At 45.0% G+C, this 20,744-nt stretch overlaps 1 protein-coding gene across 1 annotated transcript in view; it reads right to left on the minus strand.

The window, feature by feature from the left end:
• Positions 1–274: 274 nt before the first annotated feature.
• Positions 275–20,744, minus strand: part of LOC147605882 (MADS-box protein SOC1-like) — a 90,729-nt gene continuing 70,259 nt past the window's right edge. The window contains exons 7-8 of the mRNA XM_086792435.1: positions 1,101–1,261; positions 275–837 (exon numbers count right to left, since the gene is read on the minus strand). Coding sequence (XP_086648561.1) covers positions 732–837; positions 1,101–1,261 — 267 coding nt within the window. The 3' untranslated portion in view covers positions 275–731. The remainder of the gene's footprint in view (positions 838–1,100; positions 1,262–20,744) is intronic.

Genomic DNA, 20,744 nt, shown 5'->3' on the forward strand with positions numbered 1-20,744 from the left:
CACTACGATAATGATCCCTCTCCATTAGTTTTGTCAAAACCAAAACCGTCCTTCCCTTGAGTTTCTCTAGAGAAACGTCTTCTTCTTCTCACGAATCAGCTTGCTCGTATGACAATTGTGGAGCTCCAGAACAGAGGTAAGGCTAGATAAAGAAGAGTCTTCTTTGTGCATATTAGTGGGCAACCGAGCACTCACAAAGAAGCAAGACCAGACATAGCAATAGTATCCTGAAGAGCCACTTATTGCAACGAACGAGCCTCCATGATTAAAGCTTCTTCCATGACTACAGCTTGCAATACATTTTGTATCACATTCAACCTTGCATTGTAGAAGCCTTTGAGCAAATCTTGACATAACATGGAGATTTTGTGCCAAGTTGTCACATCAACGGTGAAGACAATAGAAAGGAAAAAGATGACCTTCTTCTCCAATTATGTAAGCAAAAAGTACCATAGATTCAATCTACTTAGTAGACAAAATTATGGGGTCAAGCCAACTAGTTTGTAACATCCATATAGAAATACTTTCGTCTCCCGGAGAAAGCTCATTTAGGCACAAGTTGTCACACTATTAGTATTTCTATATCAAGTTGTCACACTATTCCTATATCTTCTATATGAAGTCGTCACACTATTAGTATTTCTCATCACATACTCCTTACAAGGGCTGGTTGCCTTTAAGGCCCCCATACTTAGTCGAAAATATGGGTGCAGTCTTCTCATGACCATCAATTACTCCATGCATTCTGGTGATCGATTCAGGTCTTCGGTTATTTTTGGGCGCTTGCAAGCAGGAGGACCTGCAGAAGTTTGATTGCTCTGTTCGCTTGAGTCAACCCTGCACAATGGTTCAAACCACATCCTTTAGAAAGAAACACGCTTAAATGACAATAATATGGAAGACCCATTACTCTTATCATACTAAAGAACACCATTACAGTACCAACACCTCTACGAAGCCTCAGAGACAAACCACAATCATAATAGCAGGCACCTCTAGTTGTATTATGTGAGACACCTTAGCATATTCTTCTAAAGCACCATCATCATCTCTGCAATAATTCAAAGGCATTCACACTCTAAACAACATACGTTACTTACCAGAATTGCAGTGATGCAGCAGTCTGAGGCACCTCCTGAACATCAGGATCACCATCACCACATGAATTACGTGAGCCAGTTACTTCTGAAGCACAATTAGAGTCCACTAGTTTGGCCAAAAGGTTTGAGTTTGCATTGAAGGTTTTCCTAGCATCCGTGATCTGCACAGCAATAAAAGGAAACACATTATCTGGTTCCATGACTGACCTTAGTGACAATCCAAATGTAAAGAAATTATAATCCATCTTAAGCCCTATGCACATGAAAAGTTACTATGCCTTTCATAACAAATATGATTCCTAAGATATGAACACAAACGTAGTACTTACAAATGGTGCTTAACAACATATCATTCGGTCTTTCATGTTAGTAATTTGGCCTCAGGGAAGTCTTGGTGTGAACACCTCTCCCCACAGGCACTTTTTACTCTGGCTAGTCAAAGGTTTTTCCCTGTGGGAACACACCCTCGTGTTGGGCGTTGAACCTTAGATTTTTAGTCATTATCACTATCTAGTACATTTTCTAGCGTGACTCTCTTTCACGTTTTTTCTCACAGCTTGACTCTGTGTGTGTGTGTGTGTGTGTGTGTGTGTGTGTTCTCTTGTTGTTTGCAGAGCTCCCCCATGATAGCCATCATTGGTATCAGAGCTTCCTCTTGGTCGCCCACGTCATCTAGTCGTGTTTTAGCCCTGCTATCCGCTGGTTGCACACATTAGCTGGTTGCCTACAGCCGCCTTTCAGCTGCTCGCCATTAAGATCTGCAACCGCCCACTCAGTTGCCCGCAGCCTCCACTACTTACTCCAAAAGCTTCGCCCAGCATCAAAGTAGCAAATCCTCAAATCAATTTTTTGATTTGGAGATTTATGCCAGTGCCGCTTCCGCCGCCGGTTTATTAAAAGACTAAGGTCATGTAAAAGGGTAGGAGAAGGGTGTGTGTGTGTGAATGGACTTATGGTCCACTAGCTCACCTATTTAAAGGCAAAGCTAGAAGGCATTTGATATAGAGCAAAAGCCAAGTTGTATGTCTAAGCAACTTAATAAGCAAGATCTCTTCTTGTATTTTGGGGTCTCTCTCCTCCACATGTTTGAATCTAGCATAAGCACCACGTTTTCTTAATATGGTATCTAGAGCTTGGGTAGATTAGGCCACATTTTGGTTGGTGTAGACTGGTTATCCACTTTTCATTTTTTGTGGAGAAGAACCCCCAGCCAGTGGAGGCCTTCCAGCTGCTTGTGCAGGCCGTATCTTCGCGTGCTTTCAACTAGGAAGATGAAGAATACCTCCAGGCGCTCAGGTTCATACAGCCAACTGCTGGATTACATTTCTCTCAGCCGCGTCATTGAGCTCTGAGCAGGCTGGCGCCTATTTCTCTGCAGCGCTAATTTCGTACAGCATTATGCCTTCTGTGGGTAAACTTAAGCCACACAAGCTTAGGGCTTTTGAAGCCCATAGTCTCAAGGTCCTATAGCCCAGAGATGAGCCTCAATGGCTGCTCGATGCGCGCGTAAGATGCACAAGACCAGGGTCCCCCGTGAGGAAGCCATGGAAGCTTCAATAAAAGCTTCACAATAGTGGATTTTTTTCACTAATCTTGGCTTAATTAACCTTAATCACTTAAGTGCTTCTTGAAAGTGCTTTTGCTATAGATCCTCTGAAGTTGTTGGCTTACACCATGAGGTGTTCATAAGTCTCATTCATCAAACTTCATCAAGCTTCATCAAAGTGTTCACTCGTCCCAATTGTGCTTATTAGCACTAAAAGTGTTGCTAAACACTATTGGTGGGTGTAGCCATCAGCAAAGGGGAGCCTCTCACTAAGAGTGTTCTTAAACACTAATGGTGAATCTAATCACCAATGCAAGTGTCATTAGAGCTAAAAATGTGCTCTTAAGCACTAATAGTGTTGCTAAACAGTAATGGTGATCTTAATCACCAAAGAAAGTGTTCTTTGATACTAATGAAACTCATCTCCATCAGAATTAGTGGTTGGACACAAACCCTAAGGGCTGAACCATAAGCTTCATCAACTTAATCTCCTTTTTATGTAACATCCTTGGCTTGATTAAGGGTTGTTGCACTCTCATAAGTCATTCTCTTTTTACCAAGGCCAAAACATCACAATTTTTTTGGTTTTCTTCTTCATAAATCAGCCAATTACACTCTAGTTATCTCCCTTCAATACCCAATGTCAAAAGAAAACACCCAAATTAAGAAGTTCTCAGGAGAGGGCTTCCACACTTAGCAAGTTCTTGTCAAGTACAAGATGATGTCCAAAGGTTTTTGGCCATTCATCTTCGGCACTAAGGTTATTGATCAAACTAAGGTTGAAGATATTGAAGATGATGAGAGGACACAAGCCATCACCATGCTCCATCTTGATGATGAGGCTCTTATTCACCATGTGGACCAGTTTCCGACTGCAAAGGAGAAATGGGATGAGCTTGACAAGCTCTATGGAGTTCGTGGTAAGAATTCCAAGATCTCACTTAAAATTGAATTTTTCAGCTTGGAGCTCAAAGAGGGAGACGGCATTGGAGCCTTTATCTCTCACTTGAAGGGCCTTATGGCTCAACTTGCATCAGTGAATGCGAGAATGGATGAAGATGATACAGTGGTTGTTTTGTTAAAAGCAGTCAAGAAGGTGTACCCCACCTTACTCATCACCACCCTGAAGAACATATCTAATCCCACCCTTGAAGGAGTCATTCAATCTTGTCTTGATGAAGAAAAGAGGCCAAAGGGAGGAGCTAAATCTTCAAATGCATCGACTCCATTGAGTATCGAATAAGCTTTGTCACATAAACTCAGCAAAGTAAGGTGTACCCATTGCAAAAAGGTAGGTCATTTGGCAAATAATTGTTGGATCAAATATCCCAACAAGATGAAATGTAACAAGTGTAAACAAATGGGGCATATCACTTCTAAATGTCCTAACAAAGAGTCAGAGGCTAACTTTGCATCAGCCTCTAACTCCACTGAGAAATTGTTTTAAATTTCAATGTAACAACACCTATATTCCTAACCTTGTACGCCTAATGTTATAAAGGCAACCTATGTCCAATACCACCTATTCTAATTTTTTCATAGTTGGTATTAAGGGGGGGGTATTAAAAGACTAACGTCATGCAAAAGGGTAGGAGAAGGGGGTGTGTGTGAATGGACTTCTGGTCCACTAGCTCACCTATTTAAAGGCAAAGCTAGAAGGCATTTGATATAGAGCAAAAGCCAAGTTGTATGTCTAAGCAACTTCATAAGCAAGATCTCTTCTTGTATTTTGGGGTCTCTCTCCTCCACATGTTTGAATCTAGCATAAGCACCATGTTTTCTTAATATGGTATCTAGAGCTTGGGTAGATTAGGCCACATTTTGGTTGGTGTAGACTAGGTTATCCACTTTTCATTTTTTGTGGAGAAGAACCCCCAGCCATTAGAGGGCTTCCAGTTGCTTGTGCAGGCCGTATCTTCGCGTGCTTTCAACTAGGAAGATGAAGAATACCTCCAGGCGCTCAGGTTCGTACAGCCAATTGCTGGTTTACATTTCTCTAAGCCGCGTCATTGAGCTCTGAGCAACAGGCCGGTGCCTATTTCTCTACAGCGCTGATTTCGTACAGCATTACGTCTTCTGTGGGTAAACTTAAGCCACACAAGCTTAGGGCTTTCGAAGCCCATAGTCTCAAGGTCCTAAAGCCCAGAGATGAGCCTTAATGGTTGCTCGATACGCGCGTAAGATGCAAAAGACCAGGGTCCCCCTGTGAGGAAGCCATGGAAGCTTCAATAAAAGCTTCACAATAGTGGGTTTTTTTCACTAATCTTGGCTTAATTAACCTTAATCACTTAGTGCTTCTTGAAAGTGCTTTTGCTGCAAATCCTCTGAAGTTGTTGGCTTACACCATGAGGTGTTCATAAGTCTCATTCATCAAACTTCATCAAGCTTCATCAAAGTGTACAACATTCCCAATTGTGCTTATTAGCACTAAAAGTGTTGCTAAACACTATTGGTGGGTGTACCATCAGCAAAGGGGAGCCTCTTGACATTACGGAGTGTTTCTAAACACTAAGAGTGTTCTTAAACACTAATGGTGAATCTAATCACCAATGCAAGTGTCATTAGATGTTAAAAATGTGCTCTTAAGCACTAATAGTGTTGCTAAACAGTAATGGTGATCTTAATCACCAAAGAAAGTGTTCTTTGACACTAATGAAGCTCATCTCCATTAGAATTAGTGATTGGGCACAAACCCTAAGTGCTAAACCATAAGCTTCATCAACTTAATCTCCTTTTTATGCAACATCCTTGGCTTGATTAAGGGTTGTTGCACTCTTATAAGTCATTCTCTTTTTACTTAAGCAAAAACATCACAAATTTTCTGGTTTTCTTCTTCATAAATCAGCCCATTACACTCTAGTGATCTCCCTTCAATACCCAATGTCAAAAGAAAACACCCAAATTAAGAAGTTCTCAGGAGAGGGCTTCCACACTTGGCAAGTTCTTGTCAAGTACAAGATGATGTCCAAAGGTTTTTGGCCATTCATCTCCGGCACTAAGGTTATTGATCGAACTAAGGCTGAAGATATTGAAGATGATGAGAGGGCACAAGCCATCATCATGCTCCATCTTGATGAGGCTCTTATTCACCATGTGGACCAGCTTCCGACTGCAAAGGAGAAATGGGATAACCTTAACAAGCTCTATGGAGCTCGTGGTAAGAATTCCAAGATCTCACTTAAAATTGAATTTTTCAGCTTGGAGCTCAAAGAGGGACACGGCATTGGAGCCTTTATCTCTCACTTGAAGGGCCTTATGGCTCAACTTGCATCAGTGAATGCGAGAATGGATGAAGATGATACAGTGGTTGTTTTGTTAAAAGCAGTCAAGAAGGTGTACCCCACCTTAGTCACACCACCCTGAAGAACATACCTAATCCCACCCTTGAAGGAGTCATTCAATCTAGCTTGCCACCGCTCGCATAGAGATGAGACCCATAGAGGAGAGCAAGGAGGAGTATAGGTATTATGGTAGGGCCTCTTTTTGGACACAGGCACGTGATAGAGTTCACAAGTGATTTCTTTGAGATAGATGGACCCCATAGGAGGAGAGATGGTCTTCCGAGGTTGTGTGGCCATGATGCAGCTATTGTTTCAGATCCCCCCCAGGTGAGAGCCATCGCCACAGATTTTTTTCGATCCCTCCTCATTGGTTTCCCAGCATCTTCACAGGTGGTGGACGCACGCGAGAGGCTTTGGTTGCATATGAGGGAGGTGGTTCCCCCTTCTCTTTGGTCATTCTTATTGAAACCATTTACTATTGAGGAGTTGAGAGAGGCATTGACGAAACTTCCTAAACTCCTCCTTTCTTTGCCATTGGGACCTCACGGAAGGTGGCCTTCCAGTTGCCTTCAATGAGACTATGATTATAAGTGCCATGCCAGAGAGGCTCTTAGAGGGCTTGATTCACTTGATTCCCAAGGAGGGTGGTGACAGATTGGAGATCCGGCAAACGGAGACCCATCACTCTACAGCCTATAAGATATTGGCCAAGGCCATCAGCAAAGAGACTTCAACCTTTTCTCCCAGACTTGATCCATGACACTCAGATCGGCTTTGTTCACGATAGGAGCATCCTAGACAACATATTTACCTTCTGGGAGGTGACAGCTTCATCCAGGATGCGGCAACAGGACATCATTGTGGTTCTCCTAGATTTTGAGAAAGCATATGATAGGGTGGATTGGAGCTTTCTAAAGGGCATGATCAACCGGATGGGATTCCCTGTGGACTGGATTCATGGGGTTTTAGGACTCTACTCAGTCTCATATAGCTCAGTGCTCATTTAGGGGGCCGAGGTGACAGATTTCCCCTTGCCCGCCCAGTTCGCAAGGCTGTCCCCACTGGCACCTTACCTCTTTCTTCTCGTCGCTCGCTGAGGCCATGAGCAGTTTTCTCTCTGCCCAAGAGATTGGGCTCCAGGGATTGCATCTTCCCCTCCGTACACACACAGAAGGAGTTTCTTGATTCAGAGTTTGCACATGACCCATTAGGAGATGTTGGGAATCTCCAGAGATTTGCAAAGGCAATTGAGATTTTCTGCCGCGCATTAGAAGTGTAGATCAATCGGCACAAGTCGTGTCATTTTTAGCTAGGTTCAGCACCCACCACCCCCGGACTTGGAGACTAGTTGAGGCTTTCCACTGGATCCCAAGGGGCACTCCAGTTCGCTATCTCGGTTGCCAGGTTGGTATTGATATCTCTCTCGAGCAGTAGCTCACTCTGCTTCTTCTGAGTATTTGGAAGAAGCTTTTATATTGGAGGTCAAGAGGCTCTCCCTAGCAGGTTGAGTGGTGGTGATGAAAACGAGGTACTTCTAGCCGCCATGTGGTACATCACTTCGTGCTGGGCCTTTTCTAGGGCATGCATTGCCTAGGTACAACGATTGATCTGGAACTTCTCATGGGATGGACCTGATATGGGAGGCCAGCCAGGGCTAAGGTGGCATGGCGAGTGATCATTCAGCCACGTAGCAACAAGGGGGGCTTGGCCTCATTGATCCTACTATTTAAAGCCATGCCTTGTTGGGTAAGTTGATTGTAAGAGAACTCCTTCCCGGTGGTGAGCCCTGGAAGGATTTCTTATTGGCCCAGATCTTGGCCCCGCACTCTGAGCCTTGGGGGACCCGTGGCCGTAGAGTAGCTGATGTGGATCTTCACAGAGATACGAGCCTGTGGTTTTAGCCCAACTTTTGAGGACAAATTTGCAGCAAGTTTACTTTGGGCTTGGGATCATCTCACGCTAGCCCTCACAGAGATAGTACCAGTTGCCTGAGAGGAGCGACTTTGGTAGCCTTTGGTCTCGAATCCCCTGATCTGTTTACCTAGTGGCCACATGTTAGGGGCCTGACCGCATGTATCTTGGGGAGCCTTGAGCACGGGACCAGCCAGGTCTCTTGGAGATTGGATTGCAAACAGGCAGTTACCCTTGGAGAGGAGAAGGAGAGAGGCTTGACAGGGATCCGGGGTCGAGATAGGCTCAACATCGACATTGACTTAGCTATCCCTCAAGACTGGCTGATGCCTATTCCAGACCCGACCCCCCCCCACCCAGTGTGGCTAGGAGTGTTTACCAGACACGATATCCTTGTGGCAGTGCATGGAGCAAATGAGAATAGTGGTCTCCTCACTTTTTCTATTGGATACCAGGGCAGACTAGAGAGATCAGAGCTTCCCTTGGAGGATTTTAGAGGCTCCACCTTGCAGAGGGTGAGGGTGATCAGGTTTCGGGCACAGGAATGGCACATAGATCCAACACCGGCCAAGGTGGCCAGGGAGAGACTATGACGGCTATGGATTGGGATTGCCAACCTCTCACACGGGCCACGGCTGCAATGGGACCTGAGAGAGTGGACTTGGCATGATCTTGTGGATCGGGAGGAGACTCTGGATGCCCCCTTCTTTGCATATACAGTGCAGCTAGGCCACAGGATCCAAATGCCTGAGATAGATGGCACACCAGCAGAGTAGTAGCACATTGGCAGTCACAAGGCCTATCACAGTGCTTCCTTTTAGATTTCTGGAGGAAGAGGCTTCAGGATAGCTTTTGGCCTAGAACGATCACACTCGTTCTTTGGTTGATAGCACACAGGAGTTTGGCAGTCGGGGAAGTTGGAGGTTAGTCAGCGGCTTGTCCGTGGTGTGGCAACCATGAGGAGTCTCAGCGACATTGCCTTTGGGATTGCCTGAAGGCTCAATAGATTTGGCAACGGATTCTTCGCATCTTTGCTATAGACAGGGCATCGACTTGGATCATCACTTGGGGCACTGTTGCTTGGGCCACAGAGGCTAGAGCGATCAGAGATTTTGAGGAGGATGGGGGAGGACTAGCCCTTTAGGTCTCTCTCACCATCGTATTACAGCAGTACCAATCACAGCCCCTCCTATAGGTGACTGGTGAGCTATGCTTATGCTAGAGATGAGAGATTTGTAATAGCATTGCATCCTTGCACATTTGGCGTGCTAGATGCAACGATGCCATTAAGGGTACCCACACTCCGTCGACTGAGACCATCAAAAGCATATGGCTTGATATCATTCACACCCTTCGTGGTTAGTGGGGGAAGTTACCGGGACGTTCTGACTGCATGCGAAAGTGACGGGAAGACTTCTTGAGACTTTGGAGGCCTGGCCCTTTCCTCAAAGATAGAGGCGGTGACCCCATTTGGCATTACAGACCACCTGTGTGATTGTCCCCCACCTCTCCCCCTGTATGAGATAGCCTTCTACAGAGTAGCCAACCGGAGGAGAAGATCTCTTCCCCTTATGATCTCTTGTTTCCCGCCCTTATAGGAGGCAAGTTTGTATGAAGCCCTTCGTGGTTGTACTTAGCCTTTTGTGGCTGTTTGTCTTTAACTAATTTAAGGATCTTCTTCTTGGAAAAAGAAAAATTGAAGGGGAGGAGCTCCTAGTTGTGGGAAATTGAGAGACAGAAATGAAAACGGAAATGGGAATGCCATGACAGTACGATAAAATCCTTCTCATATATACAAACTCAAACTTATTTAAGATTTCTTTGTAGTCTCAAGGTTTCCTCGAGGTGTCTGGCCTAACTAGAAACTCTAGTTGTGTGGTCACCTCCTCTATTGCAGAGGCTTTACTTCTCCCCGTACGGTAAGCATGGATCCACTCCATCTGGCAAAATGCTAGAGCATGTAATCGGACGCTGAGCTCGAGTACATGACTTTTGAAAGGTAAAGATGCACCTCCATGCAATGGAGCACAAGAGAATTCCCTTATCCCTTGGCTAACACCCACTCTTTTTAAAAGAAAGAATCCTATGCCAAGGTCGCATTCTTATGTTGGCACTTTGTCCTTTGGCTCTGACTATGCTAGTACTATGCATAGTCTTCATGAGTTGGTGGCTGCAGATCTCTCTCCACACCACTAAGGAGACAATTGATGAAGCCCCCTGCTTGCTAGCAAGAAAGTTCTCACGACATGCGTATCCCTCTTAATGGATAAGGTCTACTTGAAGTTCAAGCACACAACAGACTAGGAAAACAACATGACTTCAAATGGATAAGGTTTATAGAAAACAACATGACTTCAAATGATGGTTTTTTGTAACATTTCAAGGCAAAGCCTCTTTGGCCACGGATCACTTCGTTGGGAAGGGACTTTTTCAAGTGTTGGTTGAATCTTCTGCTACACAGAGGGAAACCCTATGCATGCCAAGCTAACGAAACATTTAAGCCAGAGAATGTACTCCAAAACAAGTTCCCGGTCTAGATCAATTTCCCAAACATGTCCTATTATCTATGGCCGAAGGTGCCCACGGTGGCTAGCATCATGATAGGGAAAGTCCTTTACGCACCCCCTTTGGAACTCAATGAAGTTTGTAGCCCCCGCAAGAGTTGCATACTTTGCAACCGATGGAAGAACATCCAGATGAGCTTGCTCTCTCCACACCAGAAGGAATCGAGTTCAATGTGGTTGTCAAGTTTGGCACTTTCCTGGACTCTTACAAACAAATGCAAGCAAATGGGCAACATCGCCAAGGATTTCCTCAACAAGGTCACTTCTCTAGCACAAAGGGGAAGAGTCTTCAAAACCCCCCCACATGGGAAACACCACGGAGTAGATTTGATACCTCTTCAGGCCAGGCCGGCTCTTTTGCTATACCGACCCCCTGGCACCAAATCGGAGACTTCCCATAAGTGGGATAGGGACCCACCTCGCGACACTACCTCAAGAGAAGATGGTAACTCTCATACTCCTCTGTAGTTGAGAGATCCCAACGTCCCTTCCTAGAGTCATAGCAAGGATTCCCTAAAAAAAGAGGCAAGAGCCAAGGCTCATACACTCATTCTAGGTTACAAGTTTGATGCCCTTGCACATATTGAATTTGTTGATATGCCCTAGGTCATTCCCCACTTCGGTTAGTATGACCATGCATGCAAAGGTCAACATCCTCTCTAGGACTACTGTCACCATTTGGCCACCCATTTGGTCCACCCGTTATGGACTGGCATCCATGGTAGTTGCATATGCTAGGAATCGATACCACTCATGTGATACAGTGTACTTGGCTTTCCACTGGGACTTGTACATGTGTGTACATGCTCGAAAATGCCTCGAGGATTGGTGTTCCATTGGGTCTGGTACATCGTGTACTTGCCACAGGAAAACGTTTATTTTGGTATAGTCTCATGATTGTCCATACCAATGTTGCATTGTATAGCATCTTTATGTGCTTGCCTGCAAATTGAATTTGCATGATGTTTTCATGCTTTCTTGATGAATGTGTAGTTCTGGATAAGGGGACACCCGCCCATGAGAATCAAGTCTGTGAAACTGTCTGTGCTGACTGTTAGATATCATTCCCTTCTTGTTGGCTTCCTATTTGGTGTCCTATTTTAGCCTCTAGGGCTGACCATGTTAATCAGAGGGGCTGCTCACCCCTCACATATATTTTACCCATATTTATTCCCCATTTTATGGCCTTGGGTCACCAGTCAGCTGCCTTCATGTAGGCATATATACAGCCGGCATGCCTCCCTCATATCTCACTGCTTGTGTAGCTACAATCCCTCACATACGAGGTTCTCCCCTCTTGCTCGGGACATGTAATCCTTTCGGTGATGATATTGAGAGCAAGTTCTCACCAGTGTTTCCTCTCCATCTCTCTCTCTCTCTCTCTCTCTCTCTCTCTCTCTCTCTCTCTCTCTCTCTCTCTCTCTCTCTCTCTCTCTCTCTCTCTCTCGTGTTTCCACTTTCCCTTCTTCCACTGCACATTCTATCATGGTATCAGAGCGCCGTTGATTGTCAGCGTTGGATGCTCCTTCCTCTACCTGTTGATTTCTGCGTTTTTCTGCCTCTAGATAGATCTGCGTTTTTTCATGCGTTGAAGCTTGTGTTTGAGGTCAATTGAGCGCTGATTCATCCCCACTTCAATGGGCTGCAGACCCTCTCCATCAGGGCGTCAGTTTTGGCAGCCTCTAGGTGGCCTGACAGGCGCGTTTTTTTTTCAGGATAGCATACCTGTTCTTTTGGTGGTGGCACCTTCCAGGGTTCTCAGGAGGTGACTATTTTTCAGGGTCTGGGCAGCAACATTGTTGTCCCAACAGGCTGCGTTTCTAGCCTGTTTGGGCTTGCTTTCCCACGCCCTGTTTGTGGAGCTCTCTGGGCTCCCCTTTTGGCCTCTTCAAAGGGCCTTCTTCTAGGCCCTAGGCCAGCGCTTGTCCCTTCTGGTTATCTTGTGCCATCCCTCCCCCCCCTGATTGTACTTGTTCTCTCCAGTTCTTGATCTAAGGCTTCAGCGTTTCCATATTGAGCCTATTCTACAGCCCCTTTTACCTCTGCGATTTCAGATTTGCAGCCATGGTTGCTGCGTTTTTCTCAGCCGATCTTGCTGGTAGCTCTACCTTAACCTGGGCTTCATCTACTGGACCCGAAGAGGTACCTTCTCTTCAGCGTTTTTCCTCATAGGAGATGTGGACACTGGTTGACCTGAATTTTCAGGTTTGTAGCCCTTGTTTAACTGCGTTTTCTTCTCCAGTAGACACAGATGCAGAGGGGATTTCTTGTTTGGATTGTGGCTTTGGAGGCAGTTTGGTACTTGAGGAGGATTCTGAATTTCAGATTTCAGTCCAGCATTTTGCTGATTTGGAGCATCTATACCTGTGTTTTGTTCCTGGCCTACACGGTTTCCTGGTTTCTACATCCTTGCCTTTTATTGGCAGTGGAGTGCTATTTTTTGCTGGATAGCAGTGTTTTGGCTGCGTTTTGCTTCCCACATGAGTTTTCTACACTCAAAGGGGGCCTATCTCGAGCTACTTCACTTGAGGATCAGCTTTGGGAGCTGTTTTGTATTTGTGGAGACTTTCTTCTGTGATAGGAGTTTACAGATTTTGGAGGAGAGCAGTGATCTTTTTAGAGATCCTGAGCAGAGTTTATTTTGTCCGAGCTTGTGTTCTTTGCATTATTTGCAGAACAAGGAGGGTGTTTTACCCTTGCGGTGTGATCCTTTCACATGGATCATTTATTTAATGCTAATTCTTGGGATCTAGTTCTACTTCTGGAACAGTCTTTTGCTATCTGTGATGCTTTTGAAGACTTTAATACCACTGCAATTTATATTCCTGCTTCCCTTCCTCATTGTGAGGAGTCTACCTCTGCCTCTCTTTGTGATGCTTCGGAGGATGGCCCTCCCCTTGCCAATTCTGTAGGTTTGTTGTTTTGGAGGATGCTTTTTTGGACCCGGTGGGATGCTTTGGATCTGTGGCTGCTAACCGTGCCTGGGGCATAGTGGTACTTCCAGAGTTTTTTGGATTTGGATCAGAATCAGGTTGGGCTTGTACCAGTCCGATGATATCTTTTTTCAGAGGGGGATGTGGAGTCCTTTCATCTTGCGATGCCCACCTCAGTGGCGTGTACTTATGTATAGCATTGGGCAACTCATGGTACTGAGTTTGAGCAGATGGACCCCATCTTTTCTACAGAGTCTTTACATCTTGCCATGCCAACCTTTTCAGAGGATGCTTTTATACAACATTTAGCTACTCTTGGTACAGAGTTGGAGCAGATTGACTCTATTTTTTTTTAGGGTTCTAGTGAGGAGTAGTTTGCTTCTCCTAGGATTGATTATATACAGGATCTGATCTTGGTTGGTTATGAGGTTTTTCATACCTTCTCTAGGCTGGATACATGACATTCGACTTCGGGGAGTGTTCTTACACTTGGGTTTGGAACCATTATTTGGAGCAGCATGTCGCAGCCTATATGGTTTTTCTCAGAGGAGCGGTGTATCTGGCAGCTTGTTCTGGAGGAGCTGAGTTGCTGGGGAGATTGCTTGTGGAGCTTTCTTGGTACCTATTTCTACACCCTTTCATCTTTGATCGAGAACGGCGTCTCTGGCTTCTTGGAGTTCACTCAGCATCCGCGGGTGCTGAGAGGGAGTGTTAGACATCATCCCCTTCTTGTTGGCTTCCTATTTGGTGTCCTATTTTAGCCTCTAGGGCTGACCACTTTAGTCAGAGAGGGGCTGGTCACCCCTCACATATATTTTACCCATTTTTATTCCCCATTTTATGGTCCTGGGTGTTGGGGTAAAGGCATTATGCCCACCCTTATAGTGTGTACAAGCCCATAAGTTATAGTACATAGTACACTTAGTACTTTTAATGTACTAAGTGCACTATGTGTACTAGTGCAATATACATGTGTGATAGGGGAGTCACACACTCATTCCCATGAGTTGACTTATCTCCACAACTCACTCTCTCTCTCCCTTTCTGTGTATGTCTCCCACATGAACTCTAACCCTAATTCTACCCATTCAACTGGTATCAGAGCCTGCATGTACTGTATGGACCTGCGTGCTGCATCAGAACTGGTCGCCTGTGTGTGCTGCGTGGGCAGAATCTCTTGTAGGTGCTAAAGCACATGTGAAGCTGCCCTGTAACCCTGTCGTAGGCAGTGTGACAGTTGCAGCAGCGCTCGCAGGCAGGTGAGGAGCTAAACTCCTCCAGCAACAAGCAAGTTGTGGCAAAAGGTAGCTAAGCAGGCAAAGCAGCAAGCAAGACTTTTATGCCTTGAATCCTCAGAAATCAGCTTGCAGTCAAGGGGCTTTTGCCCAATTTCTGTTCGGGACTGTTGTATGCAGTGTTCGGGACTATAAAGTCTGATTTTCACTCATTCGGACAGCCAGGGAAGCATTTATTGCTACTGTACCTACTGGTACAAATTTGGTACAGCTTTGTACAAGTTTTGGCATGGCTGCACATTGATTTGAGTGAGTAAAAGGTTCAATTTCAGCTGCTGTACTTGCCGGTACAGGTTTGGTACATGATTGGTGAGCACTTAGTACTGTACAACAGTACTTTGGAAGGGCAACAGAGCACATTTAAGGTGCTGTCCTAAATCTGCAGCAACCAGATTTTGGTGATTTTATCACATACAATGGGAGAAAAGTTGCATTCTTGCTTCCGCAGTGGGAGATAAAGCTTGGGAGAACAACTGTGAGCACTTTGTGTGCTTTTGGTGCAGTGTTTGCACATTTTGCAGGAAGTCAGGCATTGACAGGTTGCATATTGCTATGGCAACCACAGGTGAGAGCTCTTCATTGCTTCACATCAAGAAGCTTGAAGGCTCACATAACTATGATATTTGGCAAACCCAATGCTATAATGTGTTGCTCCAGAAGAAGCAGCACAAGCCTATCAAAGAAAGGGGTGTAAAGCCCGCTTCTCTTACTGCTGAAGAGTGGGAAGATATGGATGAGCTGGCAAGATCTACTATCATGTTGTCTGTGTCAGACTCTTTACTTTTCAGCATTCGTGAAGAGAAGACAGCTTGGGGAATGTGGCAAAGATTGCAGGACTTGTATGCCCAGCAAAGTGCCTCAAGCAAAGTGTATTGGTTGAAGAAACTCATAGGTCTTTAGATGAAGGAAGGGACGTCTATGACAGCCCATCTAAATGAGTTTAATGGTATTGTCAGCCAAGTTATAAATCAAAAGTTGGCAATGGACGATGAGTTCAAAGCCACTTTTCTCTTATGCACTTTGCCAGAGAGTTGGGACACATTCACGACAGCCACTAGCAATTCGAATGCTATGCTGTCATATGCAAATGTTGAGGGTGCTCTTCTTCAAGAATAGATGAACAGGAAAAACAACTCTATTGGAAAGTCCAATGCAATGAATGCACGTGGGAGATCCCAGTAAAGGGGTAAAAGCCAAGAACGGGGAAGGAGCAAGTCCCGCTCCAAAAAGGACTTGGAATGCCATTATTGTGGCAAGAAGGGGCACATTAAAAAGCAATGCTACAAATGGAAAAATGATCAAAAGGAAAAGGGAAAAGGCAAAGACAAAGACAAAGATGAAGCCAAAGATGTAAAGCCAAAGGGTAAAAGTGGAGTCAAGATTGAAGAAATCAATGTGTCACATGCAGGTGACAGTGAGGATGAGGTCCTATTCACGTCTTCACTTGAGCCCATTCACTTCTTACAGGAGATGGTCATGGTATGCACTTATGGATCATTGATTCAGGTGCCTCCTTTCATGTCATAGGTTGCAGAGACTTGTTTGTCAGGTATACTGCTGGCAAAAAAGGAGTGGTTTATTTGGGTGATAACCATGCATGCAAGATTCTTGGCAGAGGTGATGTGAGGCTTGTGTTTTCGGATGGCTCACAACTTATGCTCCATGATGTCAGGCATGTGCCTGAGATCAAGAAGAACTTGCTTTCTACTGGACAGCTTGATGATGCTGATTATGCTACCACATTTGGTCGTGGAAAGTGGAAGATTAGTAAGGGCTCACTGGTGGTTGCCAGAGGCTCTAAGGTGGACACTCTTTACTTCATGCACGCAGGTGTTTGTCACCATGCTAATGTAAATGCAACCGAGCTGCCAGAAATCTCTGTGTGGCATAGCCGGTTGTTGGGACACATGAGTGTCAAAGGAATGGAGCAATTGTCTCGTTTTGGTTACTTGCCTTCTCTAAAGTTTTCAAGTTTCAGTTTTGTGAGCATTATATATACGGAAGGCAACTCCAGTGCCCCCACAAGAAAGCTCTTGGATAGAAAGATGCTCAGTTTTGTGAGCATTATATATACGGAAGGCAACTCCAGTGCCCCCACAAGAAAGCTCTTGGATAGAAAGATGCTCAGTTAGAGCTTGTGCATACAGATGTATGTGAGATGCCTCAGCTTTCTTTGGGAGGGGCAAAATATTTTGTCTTTTATTGATGATGCCACACACAAGGTGTGGGTTTATCCTCTTCGTTTGAAGAGTGATACATTCTCAGTGTTTGAGAAGTTTGTTGCTCTTGTTGAGAATCAAACTGGCAAAACACTGAAGGCTTTGCGTGCCGACAATGGTGGAGAGTATATGTCCAAATAGTTTCAGGACTTTTGTGATGCTAAAGGCATCAAGAGGGAGCTCTCTACTCCTTATGATCCTCCACAAAACGGGACAGCAGAGAGGATGAACAGGACCATTCAGGAGAAGGTCCGTTCTATGTTGTCACATGCTGCATTACCTAATGGTTTTTGGGCTGAAGCTATTATGACAGCCGTTCACCTTATAAACAGGTCACCTAACACGAGGCTTGGTGGGAAAGTGCCAGAAGAAGTATGGACAGCGAAGCCTCCGTCATACAAGCACTTGAGAGTGTTTAATTGCATTGCGTACGTGCACATACGCAGGGAAATGCGCACCAAACTTGATCCTAAGTCTCACAAATGCATATTCCTAGGATATGGTGACAAAGGTGAAATGGGGTATAGACTTTGGGATCCCGTGAATAGAAAGATTATACGCAGCAATGATGTCATTTTTGATGAAACATGCATGTATAAGGAGCCTGCAAGGCAACAGGAGCCTAGCAGAGTCATCTTTGATGATGATGGACATCATGGACAACAACCAAGGGCTGTAAATCAGCCATTACAGCAGCAAAACCAGCCCTTAAATGGTGCTAAAATGGTCCAAATGGACAGCCAGAGATAACAGAAAATATCCCTATGGATATGCCACAGTTAGAGGAAATACCGGGCATGATATTTCAGCCTTATGGCATGGAACAGGAGCCACCAATGGGTGATATGCAGGCTGGATAGCAACCTGCAAATGATGGTCATTGGGTACGGAGGTCCACAAGACCCTCCAGAGCCCCTGACAGGTTTGTTCCAGGGGTTGACTACTTGATGCTCACTGACTGTGGGGAGCCCTCATGTTATAAGGAGGCTTTACAGAGGGAAGACAAGGCTCTATGGGAGCGTGCTATGAAGTCAGATATGGATTCTCTACACAAAAATGGAACATGGAAGTTGGTGCATTTGCCTGCAGGCAAGAAGGTTTTGCCATGCAAGTGGGTTTATAGGCTCAAAGTTGCATCTAATGCAAAGCCACCAAGATACAAAGCCAGGTTAGTGGCTAAGGGCTTCAAGCAGGAATATGGTGTGGACTTTGATGAGATCTTCTCTCCAGTGGTCAAAATGACCACACTTAGAGCTGTGTTAGCTTTGGTTGCACATGATGATCTGGACTTGATTCAGATGGATGTGAAGACTGCTTTTCTTCGCGGTGATCTCCATGAGGAGATTTATATGCAACAGCCAGAGGGTTATGCAGTAAGTGGAAAGGAGAATGCAAGCTGAAAAAGAGTCTTTATGGGCTCAAACAGGCACCAAGGGAATGGTATCATAAATTTGATACATTCACGAAATCACAGGATTTCAGGAGAAGTGATATAGATCATTGCTTATACACCAAGAAAGCTTTGGATGGCAGTCTATTGATCCTCATCTTGTATGTTGATGATATGTTGATTGCCGGGAAATCTCGTAAAGAGATGGATGCCTTGAAGAAAAGGCTGCATCAAACCTTTGATATGAAGGATTTGGGTGATGCAAATCACATTTTGGGTATGCGGATACTTCGGGACAGAACTCAGCATGTGTTGTATTTGTCTCAGAAGGAATACATTGGCAAAGTTTTGCAGAGGTTCAATATGGACGGGGGGAAGAAGACTAGTACTCCTTTGCCTCCATATGTGAAACTTAGTGCTATGGATAGCCCACAGTCAGATAGTGGTAGGGCTGATATGGCCAAGATTCCGTATGCTTCAGCTTGTGGCAGTCTCATGTATGCCATGGTTGCTACTAGGCCGAACATTGCATTTGCAGTGGGAGTGGTTTCTAGATACATGGCCAACCCTGGCAAGAAGCATTGGGAAGCAGTGAAAGGTATCATGAGATACCTGAAGGGCACACAGGATATGTGCATTTGTTTTGGCAAACAGGATGCATTAGTGCATGGTTACACGGATTCGGATTATGCCGGTCATCCAGATAACCGAAAGTCTACTACCGGTTATGTGTTTACATTCATAGGAGGTGCTGTGTCATGGATATCCAGGATGCAGAAGTGCACAGCCTTATCTACTACAGAGGCCAAGTATATTGCAGCCACCACAGAGGCTTGCAAGGAGGCATTATGGCTATCTCGGTTAGTGGTTGATTTGGGTTATATAGGGGATATTCCATTGTTGCATTGTGACAGTCAGAGTGCCATCCAGTTGGCAAAGAACCTTGTCTTTCATGCAAAGACGAAGCATGTGGATGTGAAGTATCACTTCATCAAAGAGGTGATAGAGAACAAGCAAATTCAGCTTGTAAAGATTCATACGGATGACAACCCGGCTGATCTGTTGACAAAGAGTTTGCCTCCGGAGCGGTTTGCTCATTGCAGACACTTGATGGATGAGGCCAGTTTCAGCCTTGATATGGCCTTGTATATTATCATGTACATGCTGATTTTTTCTTTTCCTTCATTTAAGGGCACTTTGCCTTTAAGTGGGAGGTTGTTGGGGTAAAGGCATTATGCCCACCCTTATAGTGTGGGCAAGCCCATAAGTTATAGTACATAGTACACTTAGTACTTTTAATGTACTAAGTGCACTATGTGTACTAGTGCAATATACATGTGTGATAGGGGAGTCACACACTCATTCCCATGAGTTGACTTATCCCCACAACTCACTCTCTCTCTCTCCCTTGTTCTCTCTGTGTATGTCTCCCACATGAACTCTAACCCTAATTCTACGGTATGTTCCCAGTAGTGGAGGCATTTTATCGCCAGCCAGCAGCCGGCTGCCTTCATGTAGGCATATATATAGCCAGCATGCCTCCCTCATATCTCACTGCTTGTCTAGTTGCAGTCCCTCACATACGAGGTTCTCCCCTCTTGCTCGGGACATGTATTCCTTTTGGTGATGATATTGAGAGCACGTTCTCACCTGTGTTTCCTCTCCATCTCTCTCTCTCTCTCTCTCTCTCTCTCTCTCTCTCTCTCTCTCTCTCTCTCTCTCCCTCTGTTTCCACTTTCCCTTGTTGCACATTCTATCACTGACATAGTTATGTGGCATGTGACAGGTGGTAAGTATTTGTCAAAATCCTAGCCTTATGAACATAAGTGAGCGTGTACACACCTTATTAAGTTTTGGGTGACCAAAACTCACTTAGAAATTATGAGTGACCAGCCCACTAATGTCCCGAGGTGGACAAAGCTCAATGCCCACCACCCAAGCCTTATCCTCTTTGTTTAAAGAGAGCAACTAGCCATGTGTCCATCCCAGCTTGAGCACAACTAGCTTTTCCTGTCAGCCTGACACCCAAGATGGACATCTCATCATCTCTTCTTCCTCTGTCCGGAAGTTGGTGCTACCTTTCTTCATGAGGAATTTTGGCTGTATTTTCTGCACTTTCTCCTTCCTTGCACCATTTATGAGCTTGCTCGTGTGTTTTCCAAGCTTCCAAGAGTGTTCCCAAGTCGTGTTCACTCTCCTACATACTTCCAATGATTGAAATTCAATAAAATTGCCCTTTTATTTGCTGTAATTTTTGGTCTTCTGGCTAAAACCAATTTCAGCCTTGCTTTCTTAAGTTGAACCATAGGGGAAGCTTTCCAAGGGTTCCCCCATCCACTTGAAGACTTTTGTCACGAAGGATCGCGAACAGATTGAAGATTTCAACACTCTAGATGTTTACATCGTGAAGATTTCAACCCTGGCCACCCAACAGCTTTTCAGACCTCTAAACAGTCGGCCAGCAGCAGCAGCAGCAGCAGTAGGAGAACCTACAAACACAGTCGG

Source organism: Cibotium barometz, chromosome 58 (genome assembly GCF_041138505.1).
Source record: "Cibotium barometz isolate CiBa-2024 chromosome 58, ASM4113850v1, whole genome shotgun sequence".
Taxonomy (NCBI): domain Eukaryota; kingdom Viridiplantae; phylum Streptophyta; class Polypodiopsida; order Cyatheales; family Cibotiaceae; genus Cibotium; species Cibotium barometz.